This window comes from Labrus bergylta, chromosome 4 (genome assembly GCF_963930695.1).
Source record: "Labrus bergylta chromosome 4, fLabBer1.1, whole genome shotgun sequence".
Lineage (NCBI taxonomy): Eukaryota > Metazoa > Chordata > Actinopteri > Labriformes > Labridae > Labrus > Labrus bergylta.
Genome location: NC_089198.1, coordinates 24,881,137 through 24,899,951, shown reverse-complemented (window position 1 = coordinate 24,899,951; position 18,815 = coordinate 24,881,137). Strand labels below are relative to the sequence as shown.

At 39.8% G+C, this 18,815-nt stretch overlaps 1 protein-coding gene across 1 annotated transcript; it reads left to right on the top strand.

Moving 5' to 3' along the window:
* Positions 1-1,464: 1,464 nt before the first annotated feature.
* Positions 1,465-15,703, top strand: npc1 (Niemann-Pick disease, type C1). Its single transcript, XM_020635220.3, has 25 exons — positions 1,465-1,622; positions 3,708-3,836; positions 3,985-4,091; positions 4,457-4,602; positions 4,865-5,032; positions 5,169-5,418; positions 5,568-5,650; positions 5,759-6,129; positions 6,269-6,495; positions 6,884-6,984; positions 7,688-7,790; positions 7,915-8,104; positions 8,345-8,527; positions 9,024-9,138; positions 9,305-9,432; positions 9,738-9,872; positions 10,014-10,103; positions 10,364-10,554; positions 10,666-10,781; positions 11,285-11,414; positions 11,588-11,773; positions 12,243-12,474; positions 13,270-13,383; positions 13,669-13,831; positions 13,924-15,703. The coding sequence occupies exons 1-25, from the start codon at positions 1,527-1,529 to the stop codon at positions 14,004-14,006; spliced, it is 3,837 nt and encodes a 1,278-aa protein (XP_020490876.2). The 5' UTR covers positions 1,465-1,526; the 3' UTR covers positions 14,007-15,703.
* The last annotated feature ends 3,112 nt before the right edge of the window (positions 15,704-18,815 follow it).

Genomic DNA, 18,815 nt, shown 5'->3' with positions numbered 1-18,815 from the left:
AATAAATAAAAGAATTAATGATTAAATGCATGAATAAATAAATAAAAACTGGTAAATAAATGGGACATAAATAATTAAATGTCTTAAATTTATTTCTACATTTATTTATTTCCACTTTATTTTCCATATCGAGACTTCTTGTTGACATTAAGCAGACTAGCATGGCTTCAACCGGGAGACCGCTGGGAGACCGCTGGCAGACCTGCTGCGGGAAGTTGCTGACCAGCTTGAGAACTGTGAGTTTATTTTGAGTATGCCATTAGATAGTATAACTAACAGCAACTTCCCGCAGCAGCAGGTCTGTCAGCGGTCTCCTGGTTGAAGCCATGCTAGTCTGCTTAATGTCAACAGGAAGTCTCGTTAGGAATAGATCTGACTGGATCGCTCAGTTGACCAATCCTGAATGAGACTGACGTTAGTCCCTCCTACCTCATTAGCATACAGACACAGAAATGTATAAATAAATAAATGTAGAAATGAGTAAATAGATAAATAGATAAATGTATAAATAAATAAATATGTAAATAAATAAATATAGAAATAAATAAATATGGAAATAAATAAATGTAGAAATGAATAAATGTGTAAATGAATAAATATGTAAATAAATAATTGTATAAATAAATAAATGTGCAAATAAATAAATGTAGAAATGAATACATGTGGAAATAAATAAATGTAGAAATAAATAAATGTGGAAATAAATACATGTAGAAATAAATACATGTAGAAATAAATAAATGAAGAATTTTTTTTTAGAAATGAGTAAATTTGGAAATAAATAAATGTAGAAATAAATAAATGTGGAAATAAATAAATATGGAAATAAATAAATGTAGAAATGAATAAATGTGTAAATGAATAAATATGTAAATAAATAATTGTATAAATAAATAAATGTGCAAATAAATAAATGTAGAAATGAATACATGTGGAAATAAATAAATGTAGAAATAAATAAATGTGGAAATAAATACATGTAGAAATAAATACATGTAGAAATAAATAAATGAAGAATTTTTTTTTAGAAATGAGTAAATTTGGAAATAAATAAATGTAGAAATAAATAAATGTGGAAATAAATAAATGTAGAAATGAATAAATGTGGAAATAAATACATGTAGAAATAAATAAATGTGGAAATAAATAAATGTATAAATAAATAAATGTGGAAATAAATACATGTAGAAATAAATAAATGTGGAAATAAATAAATGTAGAAATAAATTTAAGACATTTAATTATTTATGTCCCATTTATTTACCAGTTTTTATTTATTTATTCACGAATTAAATTATTTATTTAGTCATTCTTTTATTTATTTATTCCAGTATTTATACTTCTGTCAGATCTCGTCCTCCATACATACCTACCTCCCTCCCTCCCTAAGAAAAATAGTTAGAACCATCCAGATGGTGGCGGTAATGCAACACATTACCAGAAAACAGAAGAAGAAGAAGAAGAAGAAGAAGAAGAGCCCATCAACAAGATATGCGAAACTTCAACAGGGCTGTCACTTCGTTTGGATGTCTTCAGTAAGAGGGATGGGATTCTTACGGAAAAGAAGCATTTTACATGTACTTTTCCTTCTTATTCTCCTGTCAGAGGAACATTTCCGATGGGTGAGTTTAACACAGCCGTGACTAAAAGATGACTCAGCTCGCTCTTCTGTTGTTTATCCGAGGCGGCTAGCGAAACTATCATTCAGGCTCTCCGTGGTTTACACTCTTTCTATCCGGGATAAAATTAGATTCTGACAGTGATTGGTTTACTGGTGGATAAAGTACAGCTGTAGTAAGAGATAAATTACAAGATAAAACAGCAGGAGCCGTAACGTTGTCGAAACTGGATACGATGTTAGCTGTGACATTCCTCACAGATTAAAGGTGATAGTTCCGATTTTATCCAGAAGTGTCCCGGAAAACAAAACGAAAATACAGCCAAGATGAATATGTGTGTGTGTGTGTGTGTTGCAGTTCTGTTGATAAAGTGAATTTTCTGTTTAGTTGAGTGTACATTGTGTTCCTGTAATGTTGTCATATACAGAAGGCTTGACTGTCCAAACATTTTAAGCAACTCTTGCAGAAAATACAAAAAACAAGTACGTAGTTACAATAAAGCAGATGGGCAACAAAAGCCAACTTAAATGAAATGGGTTGTTGTAAATGATTAGTCGTTATCTAATGATGGGCATAAAGGTGTAATATACAGGATGAACATTCATATTTTCTTCGGTTTTAGGTAAAGATGTTATTTATAAAAGCATACAAAACCATTGGACTCAGTTGTCCCTGCTCGATGCATTTATTTTGAGTTAATCACACACACAGATAATCACCTTGTCTCTTCTCATCACCAGAGGTCTCTCTCTAATCCAATGGGTGTTTCTTTTCTTGTTTGCACTCCCCTTTCATCAGGTAATGAGGACAGTCCACTGCAATTCATAGAACTGTTTGAAAGCGTGCTAAAATGCAAGAACCAAATATGATGGATTATTCTTTTTTTCCAAGATAAGAGATCAGAATTCTGATTCTGGAAACAACAGCAAGGATATAGAAGAAGAAGAAGAAGAAGAAGTGAAATATTGACTTTATAGAGACTGCAAATACTTGCCTACGTGCCTGCTTTTTTTTTTGTGGGTATGGGGGTCATACACCAGCTCTGTGATTTTCATAAATCCGTTCAAAGAAATCTAGCAGGGATCGGGTTCTTTTTTTTAATAAAAAGAAAATCCTCTTAAAACAAATTCTCAGTTCTTGCAAGTTGACTTTGGACAGTTTTCCTTGTTTGCAGCTGCGTAGAAGTCAGAGTGAGGGGATAATGACATACGAGTGCTGCCCTTGAACTCAATAGCACAGGGCTCAAGTAGGACAGGGTTTAACACTGAGGCCCACTCATAAAACAGTTTGTGGAGTAAGTGAATTAACTTCCCTAAGCAACCCTCCCAACTAAGACCACGTGAGGGCTTTGATGCTGAATAGACGGATAATGTAAAAACCTAGACTGCAGAAGCTCTCAATGGTTTTAATGCATGTTAAGCACCATCTTTTGAAGAAACAGTTACTGCCATTTGTAATATTTCCTGTACATGACACGATTAAAATCAATGTTTCCTCAACTCAAACAAACTGATTTTGGTTGTAGCTTCAACAACAGTATGCGAATGTTGTCATCTTACTATCAACTCTTCTTTTTTATTTTTTTATTTCTGGCCTGTTCTATCTTAAATTCTGGGTTAATCAGAGCAGCATTGAGGGACACAATTGAAACAACTCTCTGTCTCTTCTTCAAAGCTCGCTCTTAAAATACCGCCTTGTAAAGAAGAAGTGAGAAGTTTATTTTTCGACTTTCTAAGCACGAGACACAAGGAGGACAGGATATGAGACACACATAGAGGTTTAGTATCAGATCAGAATGTTAAAGTCTATTGGTGAGCGGCCAAAAACACAGTCCAAATGCCCACTGAAGCTTTTAATGAATCTGTATGATTTGGCTCTCTGGTATTGATATGTTGGCAACCTTGTTCTTGTCCTTACTAGATATAATTGAAGTAGGCTACTATCAGTAATAAGATTCAACAGCCTCGAGAGAAAAGAAATACACTTTACTCAGACACTCATCCTGAAACAATAAGGCCAAGAGGATTCCTTTGATGTACACACGCTGCACCATGGCTCACCGTGTGTTTCTTGTTGTCTTTCTGTCAGGTTGAGGCCCAGCATTGCGTGTGGTACGGGGAATGTGGGGAGTCAATAAAGGTGCCTGGGAAAAAGTACAACTGCAACTACACAGGTCCTCCCATCCCACTTGAAGAGGAGGGTTATGAGCTTCTCACGGTACGTACAGCCTCTTGATGCTTCGTGTGTGTTATTCCTGACATCTGATGCTCAAAACAGTGTTTTGCAACAAACTTCTGCTTTTTTTTTTTACACCAAGGAAAGAAATGAATCAAAGTGACGTCACACATTTTGTGTTTGCATGCAGGAACTTTGTCCTGGATTTGACTATGGAAACCGAAGCCTGTGTTGTAATACCACCCAGTTACTCACTCTCAAGGGAAGTCTTCAGCTGCCCCTTCAGTTCTTGTCTCGGTATGCACTGACTTTATAACATTAACCAATAAAGCACATGACATTGGTGGAAGAGCATTATGATAGCCGTTCAGAACGCTGAACAAAAACAGGAGACTGTCTGTCTTTTTAAATCTGTCAAATCTATGTTGTTATTCTAACATGCAAGCCTCGCCGTTGCATGTTCTAAATAATTGGTTAGCGACAGACACACAGATGATTTTACAAGGTTGGCATATTTTCTTACCTTTATAGATTTGATTTACTCCAGTGGAAATGTTATTGCCTTGTTTTTTTACCTTGCATCCTCAAACTTGTTTCTATCATACTGTACTATATGTGTAATAATCCCTTTCTTTACTTTATTCCATCCCGTCTGTGTGCAGGTGTCCCGCGTGTTTCTTCAACCTGATGAACCTCTTCTGTGAGCTGACATGCAGCCCCAACCAGAGTCAGTTCATGAATGCCACAAAGGTTGACGGTCCAAATGTAGTGGAAGTGCAGTACTACATCGGACAGACATTTACGAATGGTTAGTTCCTTGCCAGATTGTGATTTGGATATAAAAAGACAGCTTCACCCACATTACTTTCTTGTTGGTTTTTTTTGTGCATCTATTGCAGTTCCCTCCTTTAAAGACAAAGTCATGTTCTCACTTGTGTAAATCTGTGGTTGGCCATAAACTTACACGTTTCTTTTTTGGGTCAAATGAAATGGGGAACTGGCAATTTAGTGTCATAGAAATCTTGAAGTATTCCCCTAAAATAATACAATTGTGCTTTCTTTTTTGTCAGCAATGTATAATGCCTGTAGGGATGTCCAGGCACCATCCAGCAACGTGAAGGCGTTGGCTCTGCTGTGTGGGAAGGATGCCGATCAGTGCAATGCTACTAACTGGATCCAGTATATGTTTAATATAAATAATGGGCAGACTCCCTTTCCCATCATCCCAATATTCTCAGGTAAAAACATTTTTTAGAAACATTCCCCCATTGCTTATTTTATGTTGGTTAAGTCAGTGTTTACCTTACCAAGATCTTTTGCAGTTTTTGTATATTTCATCCACGCCGCTTTGCTATGCTGCTTTCTTTGTTCTAGATGTCCCAGTGGCCGGGTACGATCCCATGAATAACAAGACATTTGACTGTACCGAGGGTTTGGAGGACGGTTCAGGCCCCTGCTCCTGCCAGGACTGCACAAAGGCCTGTGGTCCCAAACCTGTGCCTCCCCCTCTCCCCCCTCCCTGGACCATCCTCGGTATGGATGCCATGACTGTCATCATGTGGATCTGTTACATGGCCTTCCTGCTTATCTTTATTGGGGCTGTAGTGGGAGCTTGGTGTTACAGGTAAACCCCTGACTGGCTTTTAGTTTTGATTTGAATTGAAGGGTTTAGAATGTGTTTTACCTGCAGTCATTGTAAAAGAACACACTTTTATTCAGATGCTTAATTTAGAGTTATATAAACTTGGCTTGTGTTGTTGTTTGTGCAAACAGGACAAGGACCATCATGTCTGAGTACGGCCCCATATTAGATAGCAATAACCCATTATCCCTCAACGGTGATAACCCTAACCAAGGTATAGTAGTACTGTCGAAGTGTTTTGAATTGTTGGTAGAATGAACATGTTTTTGTTATTGCTGCAACAAACTCATCAATGTGTGTTTCTTTTGGTTGGTTCTTTTAGTAAATGCGTCCTGCTGTGAAACACTTGGCGAGCTCTTCGAGAACATTCTGCGAACCCTCTTTAGCTCCTGGGGTTCCTTCTGCGTGAGGCATCCCTCGGTGGTCATAGTGGGGAGCCTGATACTGGTGGTGGCCTCCTCTGGGGGTTTGGTATACATGCGCATCACCACAAACCCTGTTGAGCTGTGGTCGTCTCCGTCTAGCCAGGCTCGCCAAGAGAAGGATTATTTTGACAGCCACTTCGGACCCTTCTTCAGAACTGTACAGCTAATTATTACCACTCCGCTCAATGACACTTTCCTCTACTCCCCATACTTTGGAGGATCAGACGTCCCGTTCGGAGCCGTCTTGGACAAAGGCCTCCTGCACCAGGTGGGTTAGATGGAGTTTGTATGGTTTTAGTATTTAGTCTTTCTCTTACAAGTTGGATAGGAACATTGCGATGTGAAAAGCAACTCTGACACTTTAACTTATTGCTTCTTGTTTCTTTTTCCAACCTTATCCAAATCAGGTGTTAGACCTGCAGCTTGAAATCGAAGCTCTTGTAGCCACAGACAATGGAACAGAAGTCACCTTGAAAGACCTCTGCCTGTCTCCACTGGCCCCGTTCAATACCAACTGTACCATCCTGAGTGTCCTCAACTACTTCCAGAACAGCCACACTGTGCTGGACCACAGAATAGGAGACGACTTCTTCACCTACGCTGACTTTCACAGCCACTTCCTCTATTGTGTCAGGTGATTCTTTTTTTTCTTCTTCTGCAGTTGGTTCAGTTCTTGTTTTCAATTTCAAATGTTGGGCAAGCAGTCTGGCACTCAATGGGTAGACATCATGTTTACTGCCTGGAGAAATCTGCTCGAGGACTTGGAAAAGGTCAAAGCTGACAAAAGAAAAATCAAACACCTGCATGTCACGAGAATCTATTTTCACAAAATGCGACTATCTGCAATTTGTGGGGGAAGCCGTCATGTTAAAATAGCAAATTCAAACTTCCTCATTGGTTGTTCTTTGGATGTTCTCCTTTACTGCCCAACAATGGGGTCATATAATGGCCGATGATTGTGGTTTATCTTCTTACAATGTGACTTCTCAGCATTACAACTCTGCTGTTTGTTTCCTCCACAGTGCACCAGCATCCCTCAATGACACCACCCTCCTCCATGACCCCTGTTTAGGCACATATGGTGGCCCCGTCTTCCCGTGGCTGGCCCTCGGTGGTTACGATGGTGAGTTGGATCAACACATTTAGTGTGCAGAGAAGTAGAAAACATTTTGTTTTTTTTCCCCACTGTAAGCAGTAACATAATCTCATAATGTTTACAACCTCTCTGTAGATTAGTTTATAGCACTAAGAAGGAAAATATGGTCCAACAGTGGTCGGTTAACTTTTAAGCATCATCCTGCTAGATGTGGCAATCTCTAAAATTGTGTTAACAAGAGCTTACATCGTGCTCAAGGAGGGTCCACGCATTTTAGCAGCAGTTTGTATCGACTTTTAAAAAATAAAGCAATAACACTCAGGAAATTTCTCTTTAATCCACGTTGTGTACTCGTACTGTGCCGAAGAACACCTCTTCCAACCGTGCCAAAGCCAAGGAAGTGATCGGAGAACTCGCAAAACAAACTGGACTTTAGGGGTGAAGCATGCTTATGCACGGTACAGATTGCCTAGTGTGAGTCCCCTGAGATTTCAAATGACATGGAGGCAGGCACACGTGGCTGTACAGATTCTGCCTGATATATTCATGGGGATGATTTGGTTGATTAATTTGCTGGTTTCCCTGTTTTATTTCATGCCCTTCTGATGTGTTCTAGTTATAGTTCTTGTTTTGTGTTTGTTTGTATGGCTGCTCTTTGTTTGGTGGATTCTTTCTTTTTTTTTTTTTTTTTAACTGTTCTGATGTCTGAATGAATTTATCTACATTACAGAGACCAACTACAACAACGCCACCGCTCTGGTGATCACCTTCCCACTCAACAACTACCTGAACGACACAGTCAAGATGGCCAAATCTCTGGCATGGGAGAAAGAGTGAGAGAAAATGATCTGTTTCGAAAATCCGTTAGAGCCTTTCAAACTTGTTTAGCGAGCAGAAGTAACAGCTACTGCTGGATGGCTTGTACTGATTTGATTGTTTTTGTGTACTTATTTCAAGATTCATCAGCTTCATGAAGAACTTCAGCAACCCCAACCTGACCATCGCCTTTAGTGCGGAGAGGAGCATTGAAGATGAGTTAGACAGAGAGAGTGACAGCGACGTCCGCACCATAGTGATCAGCTATGCCATCATGTTCATCTACATCTCCCTGGCTCTGGGTCACATCAACAGCTTCAAGAGGGTGATGGTAAGAGCTTAAGCACCACTCTTTTTCCCACCCTGCAAAACGTGTTATTGTCCATCTCTGGAATGCTTTACAACATTTTGCAATGTTACTCAATGTTCCCCTGCCTGTGACATAAGAGCTTGAGGAAATGGTTCAACTAAACTAGTAAAACATGCTGGACAACTTCCCAACTCTGGAGCAGAAAAGAGATTAGAGAAAAGGACGACCAGGTCTGATCCTCTTATCTTTTGGCCCGTACAGGTGGACTCTAAGATTTCTCTGGGTATCGCGGGTATCCTGATTGTGCTCAGCTCCGTGTCCTCCTCACTGGGCATCTTCAGCTACTGTGGCATCCCCCTCACCCTCATCGTGATCGAAGTGATTCCTTTCCTGGTGCTTGCCGTGGGAGTAGATAACATCTTTATTATAGTTCAAACATATCAGGTACCTTTTCTTCTCTCCATACTTGAGCATGTTATGTACCTCCTTCTTTTTATAATGGGTTCATTATATACACTTTTTATTTGCATAAATGATTAATGTCATTTTCACACTGTCCCCTTGATAAATAAAAAAGAAAAGAAAATGAAAGTTCTGATTCAGGGTAGCCCTGGTTTTAAACAATGTGGAAATAGATTTAGACATTTTGCTTTTTACGTGATCTACATGCTGCTTCCAACAAAGTTTACGATCAAATATTTCACCAAGAAATGTAATTTCATTATGTATTTTCAAATATATTCTATATATTATATCTGTATTTTCAAATGTATTTTTCACCCTTTCTATCTCAACATTGTTCATCTTTAGTTTATGAATACATTTCTGATGTTTAAAAAGAGATTGTAATGTCAGTGAGGTTAAAGTCTGAAGGGTAGATGCTGCCAGTAAAACTTGTTAAAAAAAAAAAAAAAAAATTCACACTTGTGTCTCCTAACAGAGGGATGAGCGGATGCCACAAGAGGAACTCCACCAGCAGATCGGTCGTATTCTTGGAGACGTAGCCCCCAGCATGTTCCTCTCCTCCTTCTCTGAGACAGTGGCCTTTTTACTGGGTAAAATCTCTAGTACTGACCCTGACAATGGAAATGAAACTATGTTTTCTTAGTTATTATAAGTGAAGAATATGTTTGTTTGTTTTTCTTGGACAGACGTGACCCAGTTGCTTGAAAAAGTGTGTAAGTCACATCCTGATAAATATGTCCTCTTTGTCTCCTGCAGGAGCGCTGTCCAACATGCCCGCCGTGAGGACGTTCTCTCTGTTCGCTGGCTTGGCGGTTTTCATAGATTTCCTGTTGCAGATTAGTTGCTTTGTCAGCTTGCTCGGCTTGGACGCCAAAAGACAAGAGGTGAGACTGCGGGGAAATGGTGGTTACCTAAATGACAACACTGGAGGGTTCACAGAAGGGCTGACAAACTGTGAGGTTTTGTGGACAGAATCTTCTACACGTTTATCAGTATTCATTCTTTTAAACACTGTGCAAGCTAATATAAGAGATAAATCTTCTTTTCTGGTTGAATATTTTCAGAGCATTGTAATTAGCCAGTGCTGTGATTGCAGTGAAGAGTTGCTGGTGGCCTCAGGAAGTCTTGCTCTGAATAATCAGCGTTCTCACTCACTTATAGAGTTTTGTGTGTTCCTTGGTTTTTGCAGGGCAATCGTCTCGACATCTTCTGCTGTGTCAAGCTGCCAGAAAGTCAGGAAGCAAAGAGAGACAGCTTCCTCTTCCGGTTTTTCAAAAAAGTCTATGCTCCATTCATTCTCAAAGAGTGGGTGCGACCAATCATAGTAAGTGCCCCGGAGACGCCCCGATAGCCGTGAATCTCTTGACTTTCACTTCCCCCCCTCCTGTCTCTTCTTTTTTGAAACATGTCGATGCATTCCTAAATGTATTGATGATTTTTGTTAACTGTGTTTGTCTTTGTAAAGGTTGCAGTTTTTGTGGGAATGCTCTCCTTCAGTATTGCTGTGGTGAATAAAGTAGAAATTGGACTGGACCAGAAGCTCTCCATGCCTGATGTAAGTCTATTTCCAGTTTCTGTCATAGTTGTGTTTTTTATGGGTTGCTAGTGCACTCTGCTTGTTCCTTCTATGAATTGATTGCTGCAATAAACACAAGTAGTTCTTCTTATTTCTCTGTGTATTTTCATGCTCTTATAAGACATCAATCAATGCTAAATCAATCCAATCGTCATCATCGAGTGCTGTGTGTGTATTTTCATCCCCATAACATTACAGCCTTGCATCGTGCTGCTCTAACAGTCTTCCTCTCCGTTTAGGACTCCTACGTGCTGGACTACTTCAGGAATCTGAGCAGGTACCTCCACACTGGAGCTCCAGTCTACTTTGTGGTGGAGGACGGTTTAAACTACAGCAGCCCAGAGGGTCAGAATCTTGTGTGTGGAGGAGTTGGCTGCAGCAACAACTCTCTAGTCCAGCAGGTCTACGCCGCCTCACTCATCAGCAACTAGTACGTTTGAATTGTGAATAAAATTGGGTCACACAGACACATGGCTTAAATCTAGATCACCTGACCTGTCGTTATGCAATCTATTTCATTTCTGTTCCCCTTCACTCCTAGCACAACCATTGCCTACACACCGTCCTCTTGGCTCGATGACTACTTTGACTGGGTGAAGCCTCAGACCACCTGCTGTCGATACTTCAACACCAGCGGAGCCTTCTGCAATGCCTCGGGTACATTTTTTTTAATCAAATGTCAACATGCCCTTGCCTCCTAATCATTATTTCACAAGCTGCTGTTTGACATACTTTCAACCTTTTCTTTCTGTTTTCATGTAGAGAACACTGTGAACTTAGGGACATTGTTTTCTGCATAATGCCCTTAGTGTTGAGGACATCATGCAGCAAAAGCATTGAGACATTCAGTGCAGTAGGGTTATTTTTATTTAAAAAGGCCTGCCATTTACTTCAATGTTTTCTGCAGCCACGTTGCTTCAGCATTGCGTCAAAGCACGTATGAACAAATAGTGTGCTTTTACTCAAGTACTATTATTTCCGGGCTCTGAATATCAAGAAAAGGTTTCATCAAGATTTCTTTTTGTTCTTTAAAGTGCAAGTTTGAGGTCATTTTCCCCATTTGTTTGCTTTTTCTTTTCATTTCTTTTGTCTCAGAAAAATGTCGTTTCTACTATCCAGTTGTTTCAATGGATGATAATATTTCTGATACTGTTTTCCAGTGGTGAATTCTTCATGTGTACACTGTCGGCCCATGACTCCCAGTGGCAAGCAGAGGCCAGAAGGAGACGACTTCATGCGGTTTCTACCCATGTTTCTGTCAGACAATCCTAACATCAAGTGTGGAAAAGGGTAATTTTTTTTAGAGCTCTGCTGAAATGTGTTTTCATTCTTAGATTTGATTGAAAACACTCAGCGCTTCATTCAAAACTTTCACATCAACCTCTAGTGTTGCTAGTGTTGCTTTAAATGTGATGGTTGGTCATTTTTCCCTCTTGTGTCCCTTTTTAACAACGCTCCTCCAGAGGCCACGCAGCCTACGCAACAGCAGTCGACATCTATCCTGAAAACAAGGGGGTCGGAGCCAATTACTTCATGACTTATCACACCATCATGAAGGAATCACCGGACTTCATACACGGTTTGAAAATGGCTCGGGCACTGGCTAACAATATCACTCAGTCCATCGACCACAAAGTGTTTGCCTACAGGTAACAACAAGTGTTCTCACTTTGAATAATATGCTGAACAAATCCCAGTCATTGCTGTCTTTGTGACGATAATGACTAGCATTCCGTTTTCTGTTCCTCAAGGGAAATACATGTGACACAAGTTTTGCTTGTTTTGAACCCCCTCCCCTCAAAAACTCATGTTTATTGGGGGCAGGGGGTAGTTCAAAGATAAGCAAAGAGGACATTATGAATGGCTAAGATCATGCTTGACCATATCTAAAAATCTGCTTGACCATATCTGTAAAAATGTAAATGTACTCGATGAAACTAAAGGTTTTAGAATAAGTTGATTTGGTGGGACAGTTCGTGGTAGCAATAAGAGATCGGATATTTCATTTGGATTGAACGAAAATGATTAAAGGAGCATCGATTAGCTGAATAACAAGTAGCCCTCAGGTGTCATTTTCAAAGCAGTGTGCACTCAAAACCATTTGTCCTCCCTTTGCAGCGTCTTCTACGTGTTTTACGAGCAGTACCTGACCATTGCGTACGACACAGCTGTGAACCTGAGCGTGTCGCTGGCGTCCATCTTCGTGGTGTCGACGGTGTTGCTCGGCTTCGAGCTGTGGTCGGCCTTGATCGTCAGCATCACCATCGCCATGATCCTGGTGAACATGTTCGGGGTCATGTGGCTGTGGGACATCAGCCTCAACGCGGTCTCTCTAGTGAACCTCGTCATGGTGAGAAACGACATGAGACACAAATGACTGGGGTGGAGTATCTGAATAGAGTCCTTAATGCAGCAACAAAACTGATCTGAGTTTGGGTTTTCAGGAAAAGTAGCATTTATCCTTTCCACCCTTATGGCAAGTGGGTGATACCATTCTAGACCAGAACCACATCGTCTGTTTATTTATAGTCATGCCTCAGATTATAGGAGCAACTTATTTTTTAACTGGACTCTCACTCTGCATCCAGTTCAATACAATGGGCTTTTTCCCCCCGGATACATTAATTTATTAGTTCAATTCATTTCCAAACAATTTCTGTTAAAAGGAATGGTAGTAGTTAACATCACTTGAAAATATTTGAATGAGTTTTAGTCTTGATTTACAATCATGACTAATATAAGTGACATCAGTCATTGAGTTCGCACACAACAGAGAAGTGGCACATGTTTTGAAGACTTGTCACTAGGATTGTTAGGGATGTATTTTACATCCGTCAGTTTAAATCACAGACTGAACCTTTAAACTTTGAACTTGTTTACATACTGGCTGGTCACTCAACTCCTCATTCTGCCACCCTTTCAGGACTTTGTTCTAGCTATGTCAACGTGTCCTTAAGTTTCCCTTCTAATGTTTGTGAATAACATATTTTCAGAACCATTAGGAGCCTCTTAACGACTTGCTCTTCATCTCACCTGTAAAATATTCAGTTCAAGGAAGGCAGTTGAATAAAAACTTTAGTCAGATGGATTTTATTCCAGCATTTCTGTGTTTTGGTGCTGAGTTGTGTTTTGTCCTCTGTTGCAGAGTTGTGGTATCTCAGTGGAGTTCTGCAGTCACATCGTGCGTGCGTTTTCCATCAGTGTGAGGAAGAACCGAGTGGAACGGGCTGAGGAGGCTCTGGCTCACATGGGCAGCTCTGTAAGTCTCACTTTTTTACTCCAATCAAATGCACAAGAAGAAGCTTTTCAGTAGAAGCAGACAAGAAGCTTTTGGGCTCCAGAACGTTTATTGATTTTTCTAGTTATTTTTGTGCATCTGTTTTCTGGTATTGTAACCAGAAAACCGTATTTACGTACATGCTGTAGCTCAGAAAATTAAGTCTCTAAATGCAAACCTTTATTGATTCAAAATCTGTTTAAAAATAACGATGATTGAGTTTAAGTTTGGTCATTCTTACATGCGGTTTAATGTTTCTTTCCACAGGTGTTCAGTGGGATCACATTAACAAAGTTTGGAGGGATCCTTATCCTGGCACTTTCCAAGTCTCAGATCTTTAAGGTCTTCTACTTCCGCATGTACCTGGCTATAGTCCTGCTGGGGGCCACGCACGGCCTCATCTTCCTCCCTGTACTGCTCAGTTATATCGGTCAGTATTAAGTTAAAAAGAAAAAAGACTTAATTTAGAGATTTAATGTACAACATCTTGATTGAGTGTCATGTCTTCTCGTGTTCCCACAGGTCCTTCAGTGAACAAAGCCAAGGCGTTTGCTGCTAACAAACGCTACGCTGGTACAGAAAGGGAGCGCCTCCTCAACTACTAGCACACTGCCTGGGACACTGAACAATGAACTAACTATTTGTCTGGGAGTGGCCGTGTGGGTGTGAGCGCAGGCCGTTTCTGTGATTACTGACACACTCATCATCGTTGCCACTACTATGCACGGATTTTAACTCAGGAATATACTCGTGGAGAGGAGTGCCAGAGGCCTTGTCAGACTGCAAACATATTGATTTTCCTCAGAAGACTTTGGACCCCCCAGACATTGCCCCTTCTTCTCCCCCCTTCTTTTCTCCTTCACACTACAGGACGAGCCAGTCTTCAGCGTTCGAAGCTTGGGCAACATACTTTAAAAAAAGAAAGAAAGAAAAAAAAAAAAAAAAGTACAACGACAGTGTGGAAGTAGGAGAAACACGGCGTCAAATATCAGTTGGCAGTCGCCTCCATATGCTATGAGATTTTTAGATTTGGGAAAACTCTTAAGGGTAAAACTGGTCAGTTTGTTTGAAGAGAAAAGAGAAAAGTAATATCTATAAAGACATTTTTGAAAACAGGACTTTTGTACGAACATTTGATATGAATGATGATCATCTATGACACGCACACAGCATGCTCTAAAGCCGACAAAAATCCTGATATCACAGGTCCTCATAAACTGGCATTAACATGCATCATATCTCGTAATGTATAACAGGCTAGGTTTCACCTGGCAGTGACGTGTTTCTACACAGCTATTAAAGATTTGAACGGTAACGTTTTAGGACTTCTGTTTAATGGATTTAGGAGGATTTGTTTTACTCTTTGCAGTGTGTAAAAAAAAAAAAAAAAAAAAAAGTGAACAACTTCAAGATGGGCCTTGTTGACGTTGTTTGAGCAAATGTGATCGTTTTTAGCACACTTGCTCTCAAAGCAGCATTTTATCTGGTCTTTTATTTCAACATAGGCGGGTAGCACCATGATCTGGTGCAACATTTCATTTTAAAGTTAGGTGATGAATCCTAAGTGTTCCTCTGACGTGTTTGCATGACTAGATTATAAATCCTTCTCTGGTGCTTTTTAAAAACGATCCAGTCACGGGGTGTGTTGATGCCAGGGTTTATGAGGCTCTCTTATTCTAATAATGGTTTTACAATGACGTGTAAATGAGACTGAACAACATTTTGTTGCATGAAGAGGTGAAAAATCAAAGCTTAACTGTAGATAGCTGACCAGGACTGATTTAGATTGATTCATTTGTCAGCTTGATATTGTCATACAAAATGTTGGTTTTCAAAAATGGATAATGGTACAGTCCTGACTTTTTCATTCCTACTCATTTAAGTTATTATTATTATTTTTAATTAACTTTTTTTTTTTTTTATCATGCTTTGCTGTTCATGTTTTACTCAGTTGGTATACAATCATTTAAAGGAACAGCCTTTTTGTGTTTTTAAAATTCTCTGCACATTTTTTTCCCCTCAAGATGCAGTTATGTTTTTTGTTGATGGGAAAAGATATTCTGTGGATGAGAAGTTAAATCTTGGGTGTGGAAACATCTTTTATGAGGAACTAATAGAAAAAGTTGTGACAGGAATAATGCAGAAATTTGTTTGTTAACAGTGCTGTGCATTGATTTGGACAAATCGTCTCTGAAACTGTTATAATATGATTGTGTGTGTGTGGGGGAGGACTGAAACCACCGGTGGGAGACTTTAGTTTTTAACATTTTTAACAAATATTAAAATGTTCTCATGTAAATGATCCTGCTTCTTCTTGACTATTTGTTCACTGTTTATTTTTTGTTGTTGCTTGTTTTAGAGGTTCTAGTTAAATCAAAATGTCACTGTAAATGTTTAAGCTTTTTTAAGCAAAATCTAAAGTACTTTTATTCATAACTTTAATGTTACTGTCCTTAATGCTTATGTGGCATAAATCACAGATACTGCTGTTGAGATTGTTCAGTCTCACCACAGTGTGGCGCCTGAGTCCGCTCTTGTAGCTCTGCCTGCATCCTGCTCTCACTAGTGTAGTAGGAGTGACCTAATTTATGTTCCTTGAGGAGAAGCAGTCATGCTTTTTACATAGTGGGTACGTTACATTTCTGCAGGGTGCAGAATTTACCAATGCCAAGTCCACGTCGCCTCTGGATGCAGCTGGATGTTCTGCCTCTAAACCTGCAGCTTCAAGACATTTGCAGAAAAACTTGACACAGGCCCTGAGTCACTCACACATCCCATTTGAAAGTCTCTGCCAAAACCCCCCGAGCCGTGCACTTCCTCACAGCGAGTGTTGTTGTGTCTGTCTGTCCAGCTCTGTTGTCACACAAACCTCCACCTCATGACTTATTTATCCGCTGCCCTGTGAGAGCGGGGAACTGTTCTTTGGCAGAGAGATTAAAATATTAATTTCCTCTGCAGGTCTGCACTGCTGTCTATATGCAGGTTGTGAGAGAACTATTATGTAAGTTGTGCAAGGCTTGGCTCTCACTGGATTCTACCCTGTCCCCATACTTCACTGTGACAGAAAGGTACACACCCACTGTAGTGTAAGGGTGTTTTAGCTCAATAAAATGGAATGATATTCATGTTTATATTTATGCTTTATTAATCCCCCCAGGGGAAATTTGGGTTTATACTCTGAGACATGCTACACACACACAGGCCCAAAATACACAAATACACAAACAGGATCTTTGGACATGATTTAGTGGAGAGATGTCAGAGTGAGGGGGGCTGCACACAGGGGATGCTTCTGTTGTTTGGGATTCAGTGCCTCTGCAGTACTGGGAAGTGAACTGGCACCTCTCCAGCAACCAGACCAATTTCCATTCTTTGGTCCATTATAAGAATTGAACTGGCGGCCCTCAGGATACCAACCAAAGTCTCTACAGACCGAGCTACTGCCACCCTGTAATGCTTTTGATATTAAATATTGCAAAATTTAAACCCAAGTGAAAGTGCTCATTCTGGTCTCCTACTTATGTGTATAAATTAATGCAATAGGAGACACATGCTTTATTATTATATATTACAGTACAATAACTTTTCATCTCATCATTTGTTCTGATGGGCCGAGTGCCAGCTGAATCTCCCTCCCCCTGACTGTCTGTCATCAGAGTGATGACTCTGGATTATCAGTCCCTACAATTGAATTTGTTTTCGCTTAGAGAACGGGACTAATCTAGAAAATCATCTCAGAGCTAATGCAGCTCAGTGGCTCTTATAACAACAATCACTGAGAGGTGAAATTAAAAGATTAAAGGGGGTGTGGTATAACCAAAGTAGCTGTATTAAATGTGAGTCAATACAGCGCCATTCGTTATTACTAACTGTGCGCTACAGCAATCATGACGTGATGTCATGTTAATTCTCAAACTTCAGGAAAAGCAGCATGATTAAAAAAATACGGTTTAATGTTTTAATGATGAATGAAGGATTCAAATTTCTTCAAGATTAGTGAACCCAAATAACGAATTTCCTCGACTCATGAGATAACTAATAAAAAAAATAGTGACTATGCCTTAGAAGGGAACTTATTTGTCGATGCCAATTGCTCCAAAATTATTATTATTCTGTTTATTCCATTATTATGATGGGTGCAAGAGAAATTTGTACTTATAAAAACTGGTCCATTATTAAATCCAGAGTTCATAATAACACCTGATTCTGAAACTCATTTGTAAAACGATATGATGTTACTCACTGCAAGCCTACTTTTAGTTATGCCGACTCCCTACAGTTGTCCTTGAAACCACCTTGGGGCCTCCACCACACTGACTTGAAAAAAGTTGTTCTGTGTGTTTTAAAAACACCCATGAATAATAAAGTGTGAGCAGCGTTTAATGCCCTGCTTTGCGTCACTGGTTTTCTGTTACAGTGGGCTCGGTTGTCTCTGAAATGGACTCTTGAAGTGGAACAAAAGGGATTAGGTGGCCTTGTCAAAAACATGAGGAGAAGATCAGCTTCACAGGTCCACCTGCAGTGCTGTCCCCTGCTGACCGGGGAAGAAAAACAGAACATTTACCAGTGTAGATTTTTAAACATAAACCTTATGTCTTGGCTTGTGTGTAGTAAAGATAAAAGCCAAACTTGTTATATTGCAGAAAATATGGTACAGAAAAAAAGCAAGTAACCAAACATTAGAAGTTACAGTTTTATAAAGTCCTGGATGTTGACGACTATTTGTTTACATGTTACTGTAAATGGTAGAAAAGCCCGGGGTCACAGTATCATGACAGGAAAGAGGAAATATGCCATTTCAGCCAACTGCTGTTATTTTAAAGAGAAGGGCAACAGAGTACACATATTTGGTACACATATTTTGACAATGAGGGTCACTTATGTGTGAGCAGTGCTCAGGAAGGCCTGTCAATAGAGCCCTTTATGAGGAGACGAGAGGGGAATTAGGCTGTCAATGGAGGGGACTAAGCCACGTATGCCATGTGGCCACACTCTACTCGGGGGCCTGTTTGTTTTGATGGGAGCACGAGACTGGCGTGACTGTGGGCCTTGTTTACACTGGATATGTGTGTCAGGCAGGAGAGTTCCCACTCTTGCATGAGAAACTGACCTCTCGGATTGCATCAGAGCCACATGTGGGAGATATTTTCTAGTCGAGGCTTGTGGAGTCACACCTTTTTACTGTGCTGAAATAATCAGACGTGACAGGTGGACAAAAAGGAGTTTGCATTTAAAAGACAGAGAGTGGTGTGTTTCAGAGGAGTAAGCCCGTCTTGACAGTCAGTTTAAGAAAAGCGGGAATGAATGAATCTTAAAAGGCTTGAAGGTTATTAAACACAAATCACAGAAAATGACAACAAAGCAAACAGAATGGCTAAAACAAGACAATGATGCTTGTGATATGGATAAATATA

What these genes read in the sequence shown, in the direction of transcription:
- npc1 (XM_020635220.3), top strand. Translation starts at nt 1,527, where the DNA reads ATGTCTTCAGTAAGAGGGATGGGATTCTTACGGAAAAGAAGCATTTTA. An exon ending in CAGAGGAACATTTCCGATGG is followed by an intron (nt 1,623 to 3,707) that starts GTGAGTTTAACA and finishes TCTTTCTGTCAG; the next exon opens with GTTGAGGCCCAGCATTGCGT. An exon ending in ACAGCTTCAAGAGGGTGATG is followed by an intron (nt 8,105 to 8,344) that starts GTAAGAGCTTAA and finishes TGGCCCGTACAG; the next exon opens with GTGGACTCTAAGATTTCTCT.